The following is a 23,628-nucleotide window of genomic DNA, read 5'->3' as shown; positions in this document are numbered from 1 at the left end:
CCGTCCAGTCTACGTCAGTGAAGCAAGAACCTCCCAACAATTGACTGGCAAAACTTCCCTTCTATTCCTCCCACACCCCGCACAGCAGGCAGCTAACACCACTGGGCACCAGCAAATCCTGTCACGGAAACAGCTATCGAAATCTGTGTACACCATCTGTTTCTCTGGCTGTTTTTCCTTCCAGTGTTTTCCTTTCATGTATTCTCTGCTAACAACGACAACAACAAAAAAAATCTATTCTAAACTAACCAAGATGTTATGACTAAAAATGCCAGGGGTATATATCCAGTTTATGAGAGAAATTGCTTTCTAAAGAGGAGCTGGGTTTTATCTTGTGGGGAGGAAGGCAACATTCCCACAAATACCATAGCTGAGCTAAGAAAACAACCAAACTACTTTCATTAAAGGAGTACGTGACAAGATTTGTATTTGTTCCTGTAATTGAATTTAATGCTGCTGAAATTTGTCAGACCTGAAAGCTATTGAAATCTAGGCCATATTTTTACACTGAGAAAAACTGCTAAAGAAATTGCTCACGGCCAGTAGACGGCAGGTCTTCTGCTGACCTCAAGAGGGCTGTGCGGGCTGGGTGTTTAGTGTAGTTGTTAAGATAGCTGTGTCTGACATCAGAGTGCCTGGGTTCAATTCCTGGCTCCTGACTCCAAATGCCTGCCACCTATGTGGGAGATTTTGATTGAGTTCCCAGTTCCCAGCTCAGTCCACCCCTATCCTGGCTGTGGTGGGTATTTGGGGAGTGACCCTGTGGATGGAAGTACTCCTTCTAGGCCTCTCAAACTGAAAAAAAAAATAAATAAAAAAAAGGGGAGGGGGCACAAGTCGTGAGTCAATCATGGTCTGAGTTTGCATAATGTCTAGAACCAAAGACTGTGTCCAGGAATAACATTTTTTATTTGGGAGGAAGACTACGTGAAGCAGTGTTCACGCAGAGGCTCTGCTTACGACCTGCTAACCAATTCACAGTTTTCTCTTTGGTATCTCCTGTTTAGAAACCAGTGACTGCAACATGGGGGCCATGGGTGTTTTCCTCCTAGTCAATCGTTTCGCAATGGGTTGTACAGTATTTATAGAATCAAGTAGCTCACGATCTCACCTACACACCGCCACGCCTCATTATCTTAATAGCTTCGGATCTCCTGCAGAAGATCCATTAATGTGTCACCTTTCTCTGTCTCTCACCTGGGTTCACCTTGGTTGATGGACATATAAATCTCCCAAGAATTCTCCTCTGGGATGGCACCATGTGGTATTAGTAAGCTCACCCCTAAAACAGAAAATGCCAAGAGATTAGTCATTGATTTTCTAGTTATTCTGAAGTTCCTCACTTGAGCACCTTACAGATGCCCACATCAAAGACTCTTATAGCGATTATGTAAAACCCCAACCATGCAAGGTTTAAAAAACCCAATCACAGTGATGTAAGGAAATGCATGTTTTTCAACTGAGAACTAAAATTATTATTTTATTGAAAGACTGGATATCCTAAGTCTAGACACTAACAAGCAAATCTGAAAATACAAGTGACGACGCATTGGTTAATCTACTCCACAGTTAAAAAAATGTATCAGAGTACTTAAAAAATTCATAGAATAATGGAATTAAAATTTTATTTTGGCTCAAAGACATTTTGAAATCTATGAATAGTTTTTTCATAATATGCATTTTTTCCACGAACTTTTTGGAGACCTCTTGTATACATAAATTTCAAATTTTTTTTTTGCACTCCAATTATTTAATTCCATTTTCCATGAACTTTTGAAAATACCCTAATATTTCTCCATCATGTCTCCATCCATTGATTTCTTTAAAAAGTTACTTAGAATGATGGGTGAGCTGTCTTCTACCATGCTAGAATCTGAAATTGACCTACAAATTGTGAATCTGGAAGTAAATTGAGGGTGGCACTCAGTGGACAATCAAATCTCATCAAGAAAGTAAAGTAAATAAGATCATCTGATAAACTTAGGAAACTTATAGGTCATTGTGAAACCAATAAGATCTTAAATTTGCAAACAGAAGTTAGAAAGGTACTTTCACCATATTCGTGTCAGTGTCAAATTAAAAAAAAAAAAAAAAGCACTCAGCAGCTGTTTCCCATAAAATCATATGTGGTAGGGGGCCAGGCACAGAAAACCTCATTGTACTGCATTTTAAATGTCTCATCTTTGTTCCTGAATGCTGCAGAGAAAATATTTCACTGCGTCTAAGACAGAAGAGTCTAGAGATGACAGGGATTTTATTTAATGTACCTGCTTGTTTACAGAAAGAAATGAAATAAGGAAGCGGCAAAATCTTTAGAAAATGAAATCGCTGGGCATCTTCCCATTCCTTGAATACCACAGCTCTCACCTTCTCCCTTTCGTCAGAGTTAATGTGATCACACAGAAGGCTTTCAGGTTGCTGACGATAATTTAAATGCAGAGATGCAGACTTTACTAATAACCTTCTATGTGTCTCTTAGCAGCTATAGAGTGGAGCCATGCAAGACTCATTGCAGGACAAGTTGCTAGTGATTCACATTTATGAGCGTTACTCAGTAACGTGCTACTTATCATCAGTATCTTTCACGGGCACTAAGAGTGAGGCACATTTCAATCTTGCTTACAGTTTCTTAGCGAGGAGATCCATTTGTATTCTGGCCCTTACTTCCCAGAGTAGCAAAACTGTAACTGCCATACTTAGGGAACTCCAATCAGGCTCCTTGCATTGTCTGTTCTTCCTGAAATGCACTGCCAAAAGCAGTGTCGTCCAGTGGACCCCTCCCTGCTGCTGAATTCAACTTGTAACACAGAATATCCGGTGTGTTTGGATGTCAGCCTGAATACAGACATGCCCTAGACATTCTGTCTCCTCTCTGTGTTTGACCTTGCACTTTCTCTTTGCTGTTTCTGTGTTGAGCTCCCTGGGCTGTGAAGATGACAGAAACATGGAGCCCTTAGTCTTCAGTAGACTGTTGTCAAGCAATGATGCCATTTGACGTAAATAATACTTGGCCTAGAGCAGGAGCACACAGTACACATATGATCATGAATACATGAATGAGCTTCAAAATTTTCAGTGAAAAAAGTCAGTTTCTGAGACACGATATTGTTTGGAGATCATCACAGCCTGATGGCCTAATTCCAGATCAAAAGAGAAGAAATATGTGTGAAGATACCTGAGAAAGCTGTTTGTGGAGCAGATCACATCTCGTTCTTTTCAAGTCGGCTTAACTCCCTGATGTTTAGATCGAAACATTATTCATAATACTCCTCAACTGGACTTGAATCCGTAGGATCACTGGAGCTTTAAACTAATTTTCTCTTTTACAATCATAAATTGCATAATCTTAAAAGTATGTTTCCCTTCACCTACCTAAACATGCAATTTGTATGTCGAGACTGAATGCAGTCAAATGCAAAGGCAAGGGTCATGAGGGGTGGCAGTACTGATGGCAAGTTATATATTATGAAGCAGGAGAGGCACTGTGGGAAACCTTTACGCTAAGAATCCCTTAAAGGAATATCCATTTTCCATATGTCATTCACTTGTTATCCCTGATTACAATAAAATATACTTCCCCTCAAACTCCACCTGCTACTCTGACAGCCTTTAATTTGACACGATAACAGAACCACCTGTCTGAGTTTCCTGTTTCATATCTTACATAATAAATGATTTCTAGAGTGTGGAGAATGCTAAAACTTTGAGAAATCATTGCTAGGCACCCAGTAATAATTTGGGATGCATGGTTTAAAAGAAACAAAATTTCTGTGCCTTGCTTTCTTTACACTTGAGTTCCCAGGGCATATTTTGCATTCGTATTCTGCAAGTAACTGAGCATATGTTTCAATTTTCCAACATTTATTTTTCCTCAAACCCCTTCTCAATGAACAGCTTTAGAACTGTCCAGTGCTCCTTATCCAAGGAGCCTTGAAAATGGCCCCTTCACAGAGGAAGTATTTGGGAAACCCCATAGGGCCACCAGCACTTTTAGTTTTTAACATGAGTACCTCTCAAATCAGGAATGAAGAAAAATATAAATCTCTGGTTCATCGGGATTTCATCTCCTTTCTTTCATGAATTGTAAACAAACGTAGTCAATGAATGGGTTGACTTTGGTACCCCCTCAACATGGATGTTAATATGCACAAAAACAAACTATAAAACAAGGGTATGGGAAGAGAGACAAGGGGTACTTACTCAACCAACAACTACTGAGGGCCTCTTAGGTGCCTAGCATGAACTAGAAAGAGGAGCTCACACACACACATACACACACTATAACACAACACAGAACTTTATATGATTTGCTGTGTAAATCCTATTCTTTGAGAAATCAGGGAATGCATTTTTTTATCTCTCCTTTTCCAGGAAAATTTATGGATTTTTACAGGATAGGTAACTGGTAAACATGGCTGACTCACTGAGTCTCCTACCTGCCAGGTACCAATGGGAAGCATTAGATCATACACAGCCACCATATCGACCCAGTCACACACATTTGAACAAAGGTGCTTATCACATTCTAAACACTGACTAAGAAAGACTTAGAGAAGTGGAAGCTTAGAAAACAAAATCATTATTAGGGCTGTATTACAGGGATATTTGCAAGCGATAACATACAGATTGAAGTGGAGTTTTCAAGGAAGGGACTCATGTAGCAGAGAACAAGACAAAATTCACCAACTTACGATGAAGTTCAGTTTCCAGTGACTAAGATCAGACTGGTCTGGCACCGATTGCATTTGATGAGACAGAATGCTTTCTTGGAGAGTTTGGTTAGTTCCATGCTAGAGAGAAATCTGTTAAGACCCTAATGGCAATGGCCCTGACTCAATGCTGATCTGTCATCTACTCACACATTCAGATCAAGTGGCCTTTTTCACACTCAGCAGACAACAAAGAACTGCCTGATTCAGCTCACCACCTAAATCTCATTGCTTAAAATTCAGAGGATAAATCGACCTCTTTTGCCATCCACTTAGGTGGCAACTCAGAAGACTAAATCCACAGACAGGATATAATTTTAAAGGAAATCTGGGCTGGACAGCTTAAGGATTCTGTCAAAACATTCTCTTCCAACCAAAATGATGAGTAAAGGAAACACCTAAGAATTAAGTATACTTGTGACATATCCCTCAAATTGAAGTTAGAATTCAAAAGAGCAACTCCACAATGAATCTCATCACTGCTTCACATCAAATAAAATTACTAGCAAAATCCGTAGACTCAGAGGTCACTTGGGATAAAATCTGACCCTGAGCATCATTTCACTAAATTAGTACATTAAATTAGAAAAGTAGTAGATAGTAAAGGATAAATCAGGTGTGAGTATAACCATGGTACCTATCAATCATGTCAAAGAATGTTTTCAAGGATTCCTGGTCACGTTCTAGATAAATATCGCAAAGGTACCATGCAAACCTTTTAAGCAAATAAGACTATCAACTCTCTAACAGCACATCACATGGAGTGTTGACTCTCCAAGGACATGGAGAATGCAAATCTCAGTGCTAACTCTGGTTTGCTGAGTAAATCAGGTTGCTGGAGCCTCAGTGTTTACCGCTCTGACGAGGAGATGGCAAATATCATAAGACAAATCTGACAGGATGCAACTGCATGAACACAAAGTGGTTACACACACTGGGAGATACACACACACACACACACACACACACACCACCCACCTGTGTTGGGCATGACTAAGCGCCCTCCTAAATGGCCAAAGACACCCGTTGTCCTCAGTTCCGTTCTTGTGGGGAGAGATGACAGGTTTTGGATGTAGGGAGCTTTGTTTCTGGGATGCATTGTAGTAAAGCTCCGGTTGTTTCCATGGGGAAAAGTCCCCGGATGATTCTTGCCATGGTAGTCGGCTCTCTCTGACACACCTAGGGAGACCATGAATGAGCTCTGGACTTTGACTTTGATGTCTGACAAAGGGTTGAAGAGTGAGGATTCCGTCATGAGTTCCTTGTCCAGAGGATCCTGTAGACAGATGGGACCACTGTATGTCCTGCTTACGGTCAGATCTGGTTGCATGGCAGAATTCAAGAGCAGAGAGTTACCTGGGAAAAGAAAAGGGACTTGTTGCTTGGAAACTAAAGGCACCTCAGTAACCCCTTGGCTTCGGCCTCTACCAAGAGCCCAACCACCTGTGTGCTTGGCAGCTCCTCCAATCAGAGCCACCTCTTCAGGCTCACCCTAAGGAAATGGAACGGCTGTCAGAAGTCTTGGAATTCCAGAGTCTTGGACTCAGGAGGTCCAGCCTGCACCATCCATTCTCTGAATGCAGATGACTTAAAATCTGAGATCTTTACAAGTTCTCTGTTTAAAACAGGCAACTAACTCAGGTATTGCTGTTTTTAATATGATTATTTTAATGGGTATTGAAATCCTATCTGGAGCAAAAAAAAAAAAAAAATCATATCTGCTCCTTTAAATGGCATGGGCGGACACAGCGTGGTGACTAGGTAGGCAGTGCTGTTTACAACACGAGCTGAGCTGGTTCCCGCACATTTCATCTTGGAACTCATGGCCACATCTGGGGCCGGGGGAAGAAACAATGCACTCTCAGAGCAAAAGGGCGTGAGGGGTCTTATGAATCACTCTAAGTCTCAGTAGCCCATTTGCTCTTGTTAAACATCTGTCACTCAGAAGGAAAGCAGGCACTCCACGGGAACAGTGAGGGCCTCAGGTCCTACAAGGGGAGCAGCTTAGAATGGCTTCTTTCCTATCTCACCACAAATGAAGACAAAAAGAAGAAAAAAACACAATCTTTCTAAAAACCTGAGACATCGGACTCTGTCATCTGTTGGGGCTCACCAATTTTTTCCAAGCCAGATATTAAAAAGAAATGTGGTGATATTTCCTTGTGATGAAGTAATCTCATTTATTAGTAACTAACAAAATAACCTCAGTCGCAAACCTCCCACCCATATCAGTCCATCAACGTGACATCTCAAATTGAAATTCAAGCCATTTTAAACAAGCTTCCTTTGGGGCCTGACAAAAGGTGATGGCATGATAGTTTTGAAAATGTCACAATTCTAGGCTGCATCGGATTAGCTTCTATTGTTCCGTTTTCATGATTTGTTGCAATGCCAGTAAGAAATCTCTAAATCTGGCTTTTTCCATTCCTTGTTTTTGATGCTCCCAGATTCTAGAACCAGAGAGAGAAATACACAAGTGAGATGAAAGATCACCGTGGACCTAGAGCTCCTTGATGATGGTTTTTTTCCACGCTTGGAGCTGTTGTGCCAAGACAAAGGAATAATCAATCAGCTGTGCTTCTTAAAGGACTCACTAAGCTCCACAGGTTATGACCTTACTCTTGTTTATGGTCTTCCCGGGCAAGAAGAGGAATGTACAGTGCATTCCACACCTGAGGAGAATCTGGAACAGGAGTTTCCGTAGAGACTGCAAAAATCATACCCCATGTTTCCTGGCTCAGCTCTCACCTTCTGAAGTTTAATTTTTGGCCACTCTTAAAAGACTGTCCAAGCTTTCGGGAAGGGAAGCAAAGAAGCAAAAATACTTCCTGCAGTTAGCACATCAGTAGAAAATACCTGGTTCTAAAAGTACGTCCATCTGATAGAGTCCAAAGTTGGAGAAAGTTGGCTGTCAGTCACCCACCCCTATCATTCCAATCTTCTCTTTGGAAAACCTTCCTCAAGTCCCTGGGCTGCCCCAAGAACCACATTCTGCTGAAAGACCTCACTGTTCACTTCCCTGGGGCAATCGATTCATTGTTCTAAGACAGTCGAGGTGAACACCATACGGCCACCCGTGTCAGTAGCGGCATCACCATGACTATAAGGGAGGCTCACAGCTATTGGAGGCCCGAAATGTAAGCCAAAATGGTCAACTAAGTTTGGCAAAGCTATCCATTCTCTTAGAGATTCACAATACATATAGGTTCCAAGAAGCCCTTGTAAGGAGACGTGTGTAAGCTTACGAAAGTCTGCATTCTGCCTATCCCAGCCCTGGCTTTCCCAGGCATTTGGGAAGTGAGCCAGCAGATGGTAGAGTACTCTTATGCACTTTCTATCTTCCTCTTATATCTGCTTCTCAAATAAAAAAACTTAAGGCTCAGAGAAGGTCAATGGTTAACTAGATTAAAAAGCAGTTTTGGACTCAACATGACTGACTTCAAAGTCTATGGACTTACACCCAAAACTGTCTTTCCTCAGGATGCATTTCCTGAGATTTTTAAATGTTCTGCTCTAAAGTATTCATATCCTATAATTTGAAGGAAATATATTTCCAGTTAGTTATGTAGTATAAAAATCAGTTCTTCATTACATATATTTCTAATTAAATCACATATACTAAGCCATGTATCTACATTTAGGGGACGTCTGAAGCCTAACAGAGGTGCCCAGAAGTAAACAGTGGGAAGAAGATTCTCATCCCTGTTGGCCACCTCACTGTTCATTTTCAGAACATGCTTGGGTTTCCATTTCAGGAGCCTATATGTCAATCCCAGCCAAGTACCTGATCTGTGTTATGGGATCACTGACATCCAAAAAACAATAATAAAAATAACAATGCAGCTGATGAAGACACAGATTGAAACATCATCTCTAAAGAGAGATGGCTTCATTTGTTCTAAAATGAAAGCCACATGTGTCTCACCCCACCCCACAATCAGGAATACTTTGGGTTCGTAGAAGAGAATAAAATGTCTCTCTGCTTTGCGAATGAGTATTGCTATAGCTTGATGGGACAGATTTCCATTCTCCCACAACAAACGGTGGCTTGGACTGACAATGTTGAAGGTCACTTAGGCTAGATGCGTATTTTTTTTTTCAAACTGTCCCATCATATACCCTCCTTTTACTTATTTAAGTTAAAAGCAACAACAACAACAAAAATTCTGCTCCATAAGTAGGATAATACGTACTCTTGGCAGGTTGTGATATAGGATTTGGTCCTCAGTCTTGAATACTGAGTGTTTTAGTTAACTTAAAGAGTCTTCTTAACATAGGAAGTTGAATAACTTGAGGTGTAATAACTGGCTAAGCTCATGCTCTATCCAGGAAGGAGACACCTCATTTAAAATATTGGTAGTGGTACGCAGAGGTCCATTTGTCCTCAGTAGCCAAGGACCTAAGCCGACCACTTCTTCAAGTCTGGTCTCCTCATACGTGCAGACAGTTTGGCAGCGGCTCCCAGGGCCCAGAGCTACCTTCACACAGGGCCCAGGAGAACAGCGGGGTTCCTGTGCGAGCGTAGTCTATGGTCCTGGGGATGAGGTGTGGGGACCTACGCCGCTGACCTTGACGGACTGTTTTGAAGTTGAAGGTCTGGAAGCCACCTGTCAATGCAGAAGAGTCAATGACGTCCACGCCGTAGTCACTCTGGCTCCGTCTGTAGAGGGTGACCCCAACAACCAGGACAGCAACGGCCACGACGGCAGCACCCAAGCCCGAGTACAGAGCGATGTCGCTGGCATTCTCAATGCCTGAAAGACACAAGAGAAGTCCTAAATGGCCAACATGGGCACAAAGCCAAAGCACCCTCCCTTGTCCCCACAAGACACAAAATGAATGCTATTGGATTTTGGAGCTAATGCTCAAAGAAAATGACATATGTAGCCAGCCACAGGTTGTATGCTGCTTCACACGATAATCATATTGCTAAAATGCCTTATATCAATCAAAGCGATGCTAGTCAAATATCTCAACTGCATTAAGGTAGCTTACCATATAAAAGGCTCTTGCAGAAAATCGATTTTGTAAAGAAAATATTTTTCTAGTCAAAACAGACGACTCCTTATTTTAGAAAGTCATATTTATCTGAGAAGTATATTTATTTCCATTGAGGGGAAGAGAGCCCCACATTCAACGACAGAGTATGGGTGAACTGTTCCGTGTCTGTATGACCTGGGCACATGCATTTTCAGAGAGTGGTCTAGGACAGGAAGGTCACACAGAGTCCACGAGGCAACAGAGAGAAGACCAGAGCAACAGGAATTTTAGCTTTGGCACAAAACCATTTAGATTCAGAGAACACTGACAACAGCAGTCTGGGGATGTGCAACCAATAGGGCAGAATTTTTGGGTGATAGTCCCAGGTGTGGCGCTGTCCATGGTAAATCTTTTCTGACACCATTCGGTGCTAGGCTCTAGGTTTTATTGTGGCTGAGGACTTGTCTCTAAGGGGGCACATGCTGTTTCTCCCATACCTCTCCTACTCCATCCTATTGGATGCATGAGCAAAGCAAAAATACAAGCGTTAGTTTGAATTTAGAATGTTGGGTGTCCCCCCGCCCCCCAAGAGATGCTGTAGCTGCTTCCCCTTCTTTTCTTAGATGCACATGAGGGTGTGGTTCATTCCTGAAAATTCCTAACGACTACTGCAATTCAGCATAAGCGATTTATACAAAACAACATCAACTTAAAAGAGGTGTAATCTTGGAAAGTATGTGGAAATGGAAGGTGGCGTGTGCTAACTACATAATTAATCTTCCTACAGATTATGTGGTAAGTACACTTAATGGGTCCAAAAGTAATTACGATGTCACCCTGTGTTGGGCTGCGAGGATAAAATAAACCCATCATATATTTACCTTGTAATTGCACAGCACTTATATGCATTCATTGCACCCTAATATGGTACTTATGTTATCAAACGAGTAATACTAACCACACAAGTAAAGTGAATTTATTTTCAACAAAGTTAGTGGACTGTAAAATAAGGTGCTACCAAATTAAAGAGTGAACAAGGAAATCAAGCAGAACTAGTTCAGCAGGATAGTAAACATGTACAAATAATGTGCAAAGGTGAGCACAACAGTGAAAAAGCCCCCCAATATCTGCAAAGTCAGAGGTTTATCAGAACATTTGAATAACAGAACTTTGTGAAGGGTATTGAGCAAGAGGCTGTGAGTATGATCTCAGTTCCGACTTCATGATGGTCCAAGTGGGAGAGGGAGAGGTAGGGAGACCTCCTTCCCCGACCCCACCAGAAGCTTATGTACTATCACTACTGTCTACCTCGGAGCTCCCATGGCTGCGGAGCCTCCACCTGCCTCCACCCCCAGAAGTTTCCGGGAGAGCACAATGACATCCTGAGCAGAGGGAGGGCACAAGCACAGCAGATGCACCAGGCTGGGATGTGCGGAGCAGCGAGAGCTCTGGATTGAAACCAATTAGCCTCATCCCCCCGCACTCTCTCCAGTTCCTTGGGCATTGCTGACTGATGACACCATCACCTTAAAAGGTGTATCTGGGGAGAACACACCTGCTCAGCAAATGAGCACACACAGAGAAACAGCCTGGCAGCATACCCAATGCAGCTGCTCTGGTGCTGAGCTGGCAAAGCAAAGACAAAGACTTTGTTAGTCTCCAAAACACTCAACCAGGAACTTCTGGAAGCCAGGACGATGGCCAGGGTGAAATGCTTGGCTTAAGAATGGACATCACTGGACGTGAATATTCTAAGACAAAACTGAGTAGCAGGGACAAGTCATGGTTTCCCCCCAAGATTCGCATGTTGCCCTTTATGTTTCCAAGTTATAACTTCCTAGACAACCAGAATTCTCATTCTTCCTGCAGCCACAAATCTTGTTTTCAGGTAAGGACCTCACATATGCCTTCTGACCTAGATATAAATGTTTTATATGATTCAGTGGGCTTCTCTCTCGGGGACACTTGCAGCCTCTATTTGGTTGACATCAAGGGAACATTTGCAGGCTCTATTTAGATTGTGATTCTAAATTACAGATTTTTGAAATGAGTAGAAAGACCCTGGGGTAAAGTGGGAAAAAAAGAGACTGGTATGGCTCACACTGACGTTGGCTGGGACTACCTGATCTAAAGCCAGGAGCCAGCAGAGAGGGGCTGCTATTCAAAGAGAAGCAGAGTGGAATGTATTTTACAAGGAAAATCTGTACTGGGAATTACAAAGTTCAGGACATATTAGTTTCACCAATTCAACAAGCATTTGTTGAGGGCCAACCACAGATGCACTCACATATGGCCCACATTCTCAGTGATTTCTCACTGGAAAGACAAAGCAAGGAGCAGATCCTGGTTCCACGAGCGGCTACAGAGGTACCAACAAGTACGGAAAGCCACATCTTGCATCTTAAGAGATCCACTCTCAAATGCCCTTACCCACAACTCAAATTCTTACAAAGACAGCCTACTATGCTGCTTTCTTCTTTCTCCTCTTTCTCCCCTCTGTTTGTTGGTGAGTACTTCTCTTCCTTCTCTTTTCAGCTCTCTGCCCCACCATTTTCTAATCGCTCTTTCCAATAAGGATTTCTGCACATTCCCAAAAGTTTTAGTTTATGTTCAGGACTGGCTCCTCAAGCACTTGAGGTTGAGTTTCACATTTTCTACCCTGGCTTCATAGAAGAAGGGCAGCTGTTTGTCTGTGGGCACCCAGGCACTCCTCAAGGCCTGGTGGCTTTCTCTACATTGACCCCTGTTCAATGGTAACTCATCAATGGTAATTCATTTACTTGTTAGGTGGATGCTTGCTAGCAAAAGGTGCTGAGTGAGGGTCAGTGAAGAAGTTTGTGACACCTGAAGTAGTTCGTGGAAAGTTGGAATTAAGAGATAAGCTTACCTAGATGCAAAACAAAACAAAACAAAAAGTTGAAATCCACGCATGGCTCTTTCATAATGTACTTTTCCCATGGACTTTCTGGAGACCCCATGTATATATGAGTTTCAACAATTTTGCACCAAAATAAACTTTTAATGTTTATTTGAGAAAGAGAGAGATTGAGATCCTTTTTCCTCTGCTGGTTCACTCCCCAAATGCCCACAACAGCTGGGGCTGGGCCAGGCAAGCCAGGAACCCAGAATCCCATCCAGGTTTTCCACTCGAGTGGCAGGGCCCCATTCTCTTAGCCTCTCTCTCATTCTTCCCAGGCACAATGACCGGAAGCTGGATTGGAAGCATTGTAGCCAGAACTCAAACCAGGCACTCTGATGTGGCATGTGAGTATTTCAAGCAGTGGCTTAACCCCCTGCACCAAACACACCCCAGAAAGTAAGTTTTTAGTTCCAGTTTTCGACTTACCTTTTGAAATACCTGTGTATAGTCCCAGTCCACTAAGCATCTTGGCCCTCTGCCTCTGCACACACATCAGGGGCCAGCATATCCTCCTTCCCCCAGGAAAGGTCCAGACAACACCGCCAATCTACAATCTCACCAACTCTTACATCTCTTGTGGCTCCTCGCACTCATTTAGGATTATACCTTTTATTAATTATCTGAATGCCAGTGAGGTGATTTTCTCTGCCTAACTGCTGTAAACTCTTCAAAAGCAATTATACCTCCATAATTTCCCTCAGAAGCTTGCAAATCATTGTGCACACCTATTGATTACTTGATTGTCTGGATTCCAATTGCAGGAAGAGAAGAATGAAAAAAAGCAGAGTCTTAGGTTGATTGTAAGACTCCTGACCTCTTCTGCATTTGAATCCACACATACACTTGTTTATGCCTGCCCTCCCTCTCACATTCATACAGTGCGGCTGCTTTGTTTGGCCTAAGTAATTTTTGAACTGAAGCATGGACTAAGCAGACTGTTCCCTTTTCTGTGAGTGAAAGATACTTCTTTTTTCTGTTTCAGAAAATAAGTTTTCCATGTTGACAGGTTACTGATGTCCTTCCTGTTTTCTTCATCATTTCTTTCTTTTATACAGGAGTTATAACAGCTTTTGGCAAAAGCTTGGAAGGAGCCAACATGTGCTAAGAAACACTGTGTGGAATCTACAGGTGTTAAAAAAAAACCAGGAGTGTTGGCCAACCCATGAAGATGTTGAGTAAGACTACTCCATCCCATGTCAAGAGTGCCTGGGTTTGATTTGGCTCCTGACTGCAGCTTTCTGCTATTGTAGACCCTTAGAGACAGCCATAATGGTCCAAGCAATTAACTCCTCCCACCCACATAGGAGAGACCTGGATTGGGTTCCCAGTTCCCAGTTTTTAAAAATTATTGAAGATTTATCTATCTGAAAGTCTGAGTTATTGAGAGGGAGAGAGAGAGATTTTCCATCTACTCGTTCACTTCTCAGATGGCTGCAATGGCCATGGCCGGGCCAGGCTGAAGTCAGGAGCTTTGTCCAGGTTTCCCAAGTGGGTGGCAGGCAAACAGGTCATCTGCTGCTGCTTTGCTGAGGCCATTAGCAGAGCCAGCTGCCAGCTTTGACCTCAGCCCAGCCTCAGCTGTTGTGGGCATCTGAGGAGTGAATCAGTAAATAGAAGCTCACTGTGTGTATGTGTCTTTCAAACAAAACACCCAAGGAACTGAGTGAGCAACTTCTTATATCCCGAGTGCTCAGAAACTATTGAGAAATGTGCTCGTTGCTAGAAAGGACGGACAAAAGGCTACAAAGATTAATAGGGAGGTGGAAATAAGGACCTTGGGAAGGAACTGTTTATGGGTTCATTTGGTCTGAAGAAAAGAGAGCTGTAAAGTGACTTGGGTGATCTGGAGCGCATGTAGGGTTTGGTTAAGAAAAGAACAGTCTCATGATGGGTACTCAATGGCTGTTCATTTATGACACAGCTGCTAACCAGTTCTCTGCCATCTCTAACAAGGACTTCAAAGGCAGACCTGGCCTTTTATTACAGCAAGTGGGACTCGGGTTAGATGTTAAAATGACCTTTCCTCCAATGGGGCTTGTTAAAAAACTGAACTGCATTTCTGAAGGAGACTGTGAAATCGCCTGAGTTTCCCTGAAAAAAAAAAAAAAAAACAAAACAAACAAACAAAAAAAACAGTAGGACTTAACAATAGTAGACTGTGATTATTTTATTTTACTTTTGTGGTCCAAGCTGGTAAGAAGGACTAAATGACCTTTCAAAGCCCCTTTGAACTTCACAGTCTGTGTGCAGGTATTAACAAGTTTGCTGGCTTTTTGAATCATAATCACATCTAGTCTCTAGTCGTTTATGTTAACCAGTGTCCCCAGAGGACTCGATAAAAGGGCTGTTTACAGGGGTTGCCCTTCTTCCCTTTGCAGGTGAAAGGCAAAGGAATGCCACTTCCTCCTGGAATTCTAACTCCCTTCCTGTGGCAGGGACTTAACTATCCATAGGATTGCAATAGTTTTTGCATGACTCAAAGATGCTACAGAGAATTAGCAGAGTGGCACAACAAGTACCTTTCAAGACGTGACATCCTTTCCTACCTCCTACTAGCTAGTGACCATTGTGCCTATTTCAGAATAGACGGCAAACTGGGATTGTTAAATACACAGGAGGCAGTGAATGACAAGGCACCCACATGATAAACTCTCACAAGGAGAGGCCTGGCAGAACAGAGCCAATGGAACACAAAGCACTCTGCTGCTGAGCTGGAGTCCCACCACAAGCCAGCGAAGGGCCATCCTTGGAAGTACTCTGAGACCAGGCTGGGCTGTGGCTGCTGAATTACCTGCCAGACTATTGCATCGCACTGATACAGCTGACATTATTGTTAGAGCTGATTATACAATGCTGTCATGGAGAAGCAAAACATTTTTAACATATCAGAAAATAGCCTTTAAATGGCCAGTCATGGTCAACTGTGTTGGCCAATTTCAATTATGTCTGAAATTCTTGGAATCGCTTAAGCCATAAACCAATCAACATCTCAACCATTACGATTTCCTGTCCTCCAAAATCTCATCATTGGTATGATAGTTGTTCTACTGTTGGAACCCATGACAACAGCTGCAAAGTCTTAAACAGTGCTTGATATACACAAGGCACCGTTCTAATACTCCTCACATACTAACTCATTTTAATCTTTCCAACAATCTTGGGAAAGTTTTCCCATTCATATGTGTACACTGAGGCAAGAAAATAGCTCACCTTGCACAAAGTTTCATGGTTGATAAGTAGCAGAGCTGGAAATAAAACCCAAGCTCGAGCATCAATGCTTTTGATCACTCCCTACACAGCGGTTAACCTCTCTCTTCCCAATCACCTTGCCTGACTCCCTGTCACATGAGAAACTCAACAACTCATGTGGTTCTCAGCACTACAGATGTGATCTCATTATCAGGAAAACTCTATGATATGAGGGCACTTACAACAATTCCTGGTAAAGGAAATTAAAAAAAAATGGTGCAAAAAAACTTGAAATTTATTTGCAACATGCCTTTTTCCATGAACTTTGGAAGTATCCTCTTATTCTTACCTTGTAGCTGATGACATAGGTTCAGGTGAGCAGCTGCTTCCCATAAGGTTTGAACACAGCCCTCTTCACTCCCAATCTGCCCAACCAAGACGCTGCAAAACTCCAAATCTCTTCTCTATTTTTCCACACCTGCCTCAGGTTCACTTGCCCTTTTGGAGGAAGCCATAAACTATCCTATTTTTGATGGTATTATCAAAAAAATGTTTCCTGGGGCAAGCATTTAGTACAGTGGCTTAAGTCACCACTTAGAAGACCTGCACCCCTTATAGAAATGCCTGGTTTCTCTCTGTGTGTGTCTTCTCTCTATAACTCTTTCAAATAAATAAATACATCTTCGAAAGGAAGAAAGAAATGACTAGTTCAAGTCCCTGCTGTTCTGTTTCTGATCCGGGTCTCTGCTAATGCACACCGTGGGAGGCAGCAGCAGATGACTCAAGTACTCGGGACTCTGCCATCCACGTAGGAGTCCTGTCTGGACCTGGATTCAACCTGCTTCAGGCCTGGCTGTTGTGCCCATTTGGGGAGCGAACCAGCAGATGGAGAGACAGACACAGATCCTCCAACTCTATCTCTCCACTTCTCAAATAAAAATAAATAAAAATTAACAAAATGGTTCCTTGCATCTCAATAATTACTTTATTCATATTCTATGACCATACAACATGTCATCACAGCAGCTACCCTAAATTTTGTTCCCTGTCTTCAAGACCCCTGCTTCTTGCCAGCCCTCTTTTTTGTTGCAAACAGAGGCTATTCTACATGAGCTGGCTCCTCTGTAACTGAAATCCCTCTGTTCCTTCAGACATTTTCTTTTCCTTTTCTCTACTCCCTGAAGAGCTGCTCCTCTTCTGTGTCAGGCCAGCTCTGATCCAGCCCTTTGCTGCCTCCATGGGGACCTGGCCTCATTCCTTATTCTCTTTCAATCTTGCATCTTTACATTTTCCCTCCACATCCGAGCCTTGCCCTCCACCCACAAACATAGTCTAGTCACTCTAATCAGCTCCTCTGAAGCCCTTCCCTCAAGTGACTTTCTGATAAGCTTCTAGCAGAGGCCACAATTTTACATTCTTTGTTTAAAAGACCTTCAAGCAATTTTTTTAAACGCTAAACACTTCTTAATGTGTTCCATGAACTTTTCTGCTAGTTAACCCTTGTCACTGTTAATAAAATAAACGGAGTGAGTTTATGTCCAACATCAGGAAAGTCTTTTAAGAAGTACAAAAAGTGACATTATGCGAAGAAATCTTTTTCCCAACTATTTCTCCATAAGTAACCACTCTTGATAGTACCTTGAGTCCTCTCAGAAAAAAAATGCAAATGTTCTTGTTTTTCTTTCTTTAAACGCTCCATTTATACTTGCTTTACTATACTTTCCTTTGAAAGTTTTTTAAAAAAATCATTTAACAGAGACAAAGAGCTCTCATCCATTGGTTCCCTCCCCAAATGCCTGCAATAGCTTAAAGCTGGGTTAAACCTAAGCTAGGAACTCAATCTGCCATACAGGTGGCAGGTACAAAATTACTTGATCCACCACTGCTGCCTCCTGGGCCTGTATTAGCAGGAAGCTGGAGTCAGGAGCTGGAGCCATGCATTGATATTGAACTCAGGCACTAATATAGGACATGGGTGTCTTAACTAGCATCCTTATAGTTGGACTAATTGCCCACCCCGTACTCTCATCAAAGAACATGAAAGGGTACATCAAAAATTTCACAGAAAATATAATTAGAAGATGTTTATTTCTGTGCAAAACAAATTTGAAACCCATGCCTATGATGGAAAAATCCATAAAAATCATACCATGAAAAATCTATGCATCAGTTTCAAACTTTCTTGCACAAAAGTAAAGTTATCCTTTGCTCTCCTTTTCAGTGAACCCGACATTCCCTTGTTTGTGTCTACTTCACTCCTTTGTGCCACTGCCTAGCCACAGCCATGCTGCATGATCACTGTATGGATCTGAGTACTGCCCTTCCCAGTCTTTCTCTGCCTGAATCACTGCTCCTATTTGCAGTGGCATCCCCAGGGAGGCTCCTTGTCTTACCCGGTGCCACTGCTCTGCATGAACAGACAAGAGGAGCTAACCCTGCTCTAAAAATCCTGCTGTGTCTATCTGATTTCCCTGGTTCTCTGACCTGCTTGTTACTTACTGCTCAGTAACTACCCTTCATCCTCCTAGTTCTAAACACAGGCTTTAACATTCCATTCTTGGCCCTCTTTCCTTCCCCTCTTCTCATCTAATTGGATAATCACTCACAGGCAGACAGTGCCAACTGCTCCCTGGATCCCAAACAGTCTCAGATTAACATCTCCTGCCTCATCTCCTCTCTAAAGATCTGATCGCGTATTTCCATCCTGCTTACTGGACAAAAACACCTGCATCTCTTGCTACTTCTTAAATTTGTTATGTGGCTTATGGATTGGTCATCCCTACCTCCTCACATGTTTTCTTCTCCTAAATTTTCTTCTGGCAGTTACACAAGACTTGACAACAAAGAGTCACCAACGGTTCTCTTGTCACGGACTCCTTCCCTAAACCAATCTCATACCTCACTGATTGCATTTCCAGTGCCTGCTTGCGCATTAGTTTCAGTGGGAGACACTGCTTGATACCCCTACGGGATGGTCTCCTCTGCCTAGCGTCACATCCCCAGTCATGGATCACGCAGTTTAACCATGGACTGCAACAGCACTGCCACGCAGCGACTCACTGGGAGGCACGGGGTCTATTTTGAGGTGGACTTATCCTACAGCTCAAGATACTGCATGTTTTGCCCTCCCTACATTTCAACAGCTTTAAACCCAGATCTAGCTACATGGATCACATCCCTGGTCAAACCCAGTACTTAGCTTTTCCAGTGGACCTTGTACTTCTGCAGGATTAAACACACAAACAAACACAAACTAGACTCAGATTTTTCACTCTTACTGAGTGGTTCTCTCCTTCCAAATCTGCTTAATTGCAACCATTTTTCTAAATTTGGTAATCAAGGTCACTTATTTTATAGGCTATTTCCTGATAGAATACATTCAGAGGTGTTTTAGTTTACATTTTTTTGGAAGGTTAACACATTTAGCAAATAAAAATATAAGGTGCATAGCTAAATCTAAATTTTGTATCAAACATGAATAACTTTAGCAAAAATAATACTCAAAGTATATTCTTTTCTTATCTGAAATTCAAAGCTGATTGAAGGCCTTGTATTTCATCTGACAATTCCACCTTGGAACTGGTGGAACAAAACTGTGCTTTTGCCTAACAGGGACACAAGTTGACATAGTCAAAAAGAACAGGATTTAAACTCTAGCACTCATAAAATTACTCTATTTAATTTCCTATTTTGAAAACTAAAGACATAAACTATGGTTTACGAAAAGCAGGAGAGATGGGATTGTAAATTAATTTTGAATACTGGCCCAGGCTATTCGGACGCTGAAGAACATCCCGGTCTATCATTTGGCTGTTCTGTCTGTATGGTTCCCAGGTACTTAATGAGAAAAATCCCGCCATGTCCATCAAGGGGCAAAGTTAGGGAAATCACTGAAAATGGTAGTAAGAAATGGCATACACTTATGAGGGGATTAAAAAATAGGTAATAAGACTGAAAATGGTAAGAAAATTACAAATGTTGCACACATATATGGGTTGAATGGATTCACAGTAGGAATGACGCTGAAGAACAAAGCAGGTCACGCAATTTGTGGAAAACGATGTATTTCTGTAATTGAAAATAATCAGCAGGAGAGAAGGAAAATTGATGGACGAAATAGGAAAAAAGAAAGTGTTTTGGAGAGTGGTTGGCAGATCAGCATCAACGTCAGGCCCAGTTTCAGCTTAGGTGAGCCCCGCGTTCTGTGGAGAATTTAAAGGAATAACTCCAAGACTCAGAAAATCCTGTGGGTGTCTCCAGGTGCTGAGTCCTCACAGGCTGGCAGAGAATGTCCAAGGTGGCAGGGCACCTGTGTCTTCTGAGGAGCTGCCTTCTTGGTGGGGATCCTTACGGATCGGGATCAATATCATTCTACTCTGGATACAACCAACGCATTGGAGGAAAGGACACAGGACCAGAATTTTCTTCAATGAGGAGGAGCCAATTCTCTGGCTTTAAGGACACATTCAGGCCATGCTTAGGTGCACATCATTTCAACGTGCATACATTTTGGTCTTTAAACTAATGCCTACACAGAGTAGGTGATTTTTAAAAACTGACTCTTATTAACAATTCTTTTATCTACTTGAAAGAGCAATAAAGAAAGATTTTTTTAAAGATTTATTTGTTTATTTTGAAAGTTACACAGAGAGAGGAGAGGCAGAGAGACAGAGGTCTTCCTTCCTCTGGTTCACTCCCCAATTGACTGTAATGGCTGGAGCTGAGCCAATCCAAAGCCAGGAGCCAGGAGCTTCTTCCAGGTCTCCCATGCAGGTGCAGGGGCCCAAGGACTTGGGCCGTCTTCTGCTTCCCCAGGCCATAGCGGAGAGCCGGATCAGAAGTGGAGCAGCCAGGTCTTGTACCGGCGCCCATATGGGATGCCGGCACTCAGGCCAGGGCATTAACCTGCTGTGCCACAGTGCCAGCCCAAAGAAAGATTTTTTTTTTTTGTCTTATTGGTTCATTCTCCAGTTGCCTAGAACAAGCAGGTCTAGACCAGGCTGAAGCTAAAATCCTGGATCTCATCCATGTCAGGGCCCACAACACTTAAAGGGAAATCCACTGCCTCCCAGAATGCATTAGTAGGAAGACGGATTGGAAGCAGTGGAGTCAGCATGTGGCATCTACACTGAATGTTGAAAACAGAATCAGCTAACCAGATGCAGTATTAGGTGGAGTGAAAGAGTTTTCAGGAAGAAGAAATCCATAATATTATGTGTCAAAATGGGCATGGGGCATTCAGTGAACAAAGCAGTTCTGTTTGGCAGAAGAATATAGCAATGAGGAGAGCAAGGAAGCCAAATACCTAATGGTTAAGCTGACTAAGGGAAGCTGATACAGGCGCCAGCACATGGCTCAGTGAGTTAAGCCGCTGCTTGGCATGCCTGCATCCCAAAATAGAGTACCAGTTTGAGCCCAAGCTACTCTGCTTCCACTCATTTCCTGCTAATGCACCTGGGAAGGCAACAGGATATGGCTCAAGTATGGGCCCCTGTCACCTGGTGGGAAACCCAGATGGAGTTCTTGGCTACTGGCTTGGGGCTAGCCAGGACATGGCTGTTGTAGTCACCTAGGGAGTGAGTCACAGATGGAAGATCTCTCTCTCTCTCTCTCTCTCTCTGCAGCTCTGCCTTTCAAATAAAAATATTTTTTTTTTCTAAAATAGAAGCTGGGGCCAGCACTGTGGCATAGCACGAAAGCTGCTGCCTACAGTCCTGTATCCCACATGGGCGTCAGTTCGAGTCCTGGCTGCTCCACTTCCAACACTTCCAATTCAGCTCTGTGCTATGGCCTGGGAAAGCAGTAGAAGATGGCCCAAGTCCTTGGGCCCCTGCACCCATGTGGGAGACCTGGAAGAAGCTCCTGGCTTTGGATCGGCACAGCTCCAGCCATTGCAGCCAACTGGGGAGTGAACCAGCGGATGGAAGACCTCTCTCTCTCTCTCTGTCTCTCCTTCTCTCTCTGTGTAACTCTGACTTTCAAAATAAATAAATCTTTAAAAAAATAAAATAGAAGCTAACTATGATTAAAAGAAGAAAGCTGAGACAACATCATATACATATTAAATGCTTTTGAGTTTCAATCTCAATGGTTTACACAGGATGGTGATATGATTAAAATTTATGTTTTAGGCCTGCGCCGCGGCTCACTAGGCTAATCCTCCGCCTTGCGGCGCCGGCACACCGGGTTCTAGTCCCGGTCGGGGCACCGGATTCTGTCCCAGTTGCCCCTCTTCCAGGCCAGCTCTCTGCTGTGGCCAGGGAAGTGCAGTGGAGGATGGCCCAGGTGCTTGGGCCGCGGCGGCCATTGGAGGGTGAACCAACAGCAAAGGAAGACCTTTCTCTCTGACTCTCTCACTGTCCACTCTGCCTGCCTGTCAAAAAAAAATATGTTTTAGAAAGATCAAGTCAACTGATGCAGGGTAAGACTGGATGCAGAGAAGCAACTGTGGAAATTACCATGGCAATGAAGATGGCCTGCATTTACACTTTCCTTCTGGGACACCATTATCCTTTCCCAGGGTTTTGCTCTCATTGTACTGGCTGTTACTCTTCTTGCTTCTCCGCTGTGACTTCTGACCTCCGCGACATCCAAACGCGATGTCTTCAGGGCTGTCTCACATCTTTCTCTTCTCTACCCAGATTCCTTCTCCGGTGATCTCATCCAACCTCATGGATTTAAATGTCCTCTGGACACTAATAGCTGCAGATTTCTGTCACCAGCCAGGACAGTCCTGTGCCCTCTGGACTCATTCATTCAAGTGCGTACTCAAACTCTCCATTTACCTGTTTAATAAGGATCTCAAATTCTTGATTCTCCTTCCAGGTTTGCTAGCTCAAGTTTCCCCAGACAACTTCCTGCTTCCAGTTGCAAAGCCAAACTGTTGGAATCATTGCTAGTATTTCTCTCGTACTCTATATCCAATCCATTTGCAAATCCTTTCGCCTCTGCCTTCAAAAGAGTCATACTCACAGTAGGACCGATGATTATAATTCCTATATTCCTATCAGGCCCAAACCACAGTCATCTTGAACCTGAATTATTCCATTAGTTGGGTTATAACAGATTGCTATGGCAATAGGTCACTGCAACTGACCTTCCTGCTTCTTTCCCGGTCCTGCATGGGTTTACACGTAGTGCAGAAGTCAGAGTTTACTTTTGGAAATACTAGGATTTGGCACTCTGAAGGAAAATCCTCAGTGACTTCCAATCTCCCTGAGAATAGTCTGAAGCCCTTACAATGGCATAATAATGCACTTGGGAGTTTTCTTCCTCACCCTGCTTTCTCTGATCCCAGAAAAGGCCACTGGCCTGACCACGCTGTGCTAGAAACACTGGTCTCCTTGCCGTGCCTTAGATATTTCAAGCAAGCTCCCACCTCCCAGCCTCTGCATCCTGCCAATCCCCCTTTGGCCGGCGCTCCGGAACGTTGCATGTCTCTTCTCCAGTGTCATTTTATTACAGCCATCTTCCCTGCACACCCCACACTGAAAATCAACAGTCCCCTCAACCCTGCCAAAGTCCCTCACCCTCCTTGCTTTCTCTTCACAACACTTCATCCCATGTGCATAGCACTAAGCACTCTACATTTTCCTCTTTGCATCTGTATTTCCATCTCTCCTCATTTAGACTGTGGGGTTTATGGAAGCAGAAATTGCACATATTTTTCTTAGTGATGACTCTTCATGTTCTGGAGCATCTACTAGTAGAAGGTAAGCACTCAATAATTATCTGTTGAGTGAATGAAGGGATGGATTAGAGTGGAAATGGAGAAAAACAGATGAACTGCGGATCTGCTTTAGTGGCAGAATAGTCCAAGTGTGGTGATTC

The 23,628-nt window shown here is 42.9% G+C and overlaps 1 protein-coding gene across 9 annotated transcripts in view; it reads right to left on the bottom strand.

Moving 5' to 3' along the window:
* UNC5D (unc-5 netrin receptor D) overlaps positions 1-23,628 on the bottom strand; it is a 582,366-nt gene that overhangs the window by 68,620 nt on the left and 490,118 nt on the right. For 4 of the 9 annotated variants that reach the window (XM_002709540.6, XM_051833978.3, XM_051833985.3 and 1 more), the window contains 3 exons: positions 9,278-9,463; positions 5,688-6,065; positions 1,198-1,282 (listed from right to left, as the gene is read on the bottom strand). In XM_002709540.6, the coding sequence (XP_002709586.1) occupies positions 1,198-1,282; positions 5,688-6,065; positions 9,278-9,463 (649 nt within the window). The remainder of the gene's footprint in view (positions 1-1,197; positions 1,283-5,687; positions 6,066-9,277; positions 9,464-23,628) is intronic. The other 5 variants (XM_051833981.3, XM_089327352.1, XM_051833998.3 and 2 more) reach the window with 2 other exon arrangements.

This window comes from Oryctolagus cuniculus, chromosome 2, assembly GCF_051225735.1.
Source record: "Oryctolagus cuniculus isolate XC-2025 breed Fujian yellow rabbit chromosome 2, ASM5122573v1, whole genome shotgun sequence".
In the NCBI taxonomy this organism is placed as follows: Eukaryota; Metazoa; Chordata; class Mammalia; order Lagomorpha; family Leporidae; genus Oryctolagus; species Oryctolagus cuniculus.
Note: the sequence above shows the minus strand (reverse complement) of the source record. Positions and strands in the feature narration are given on the sequence as shown.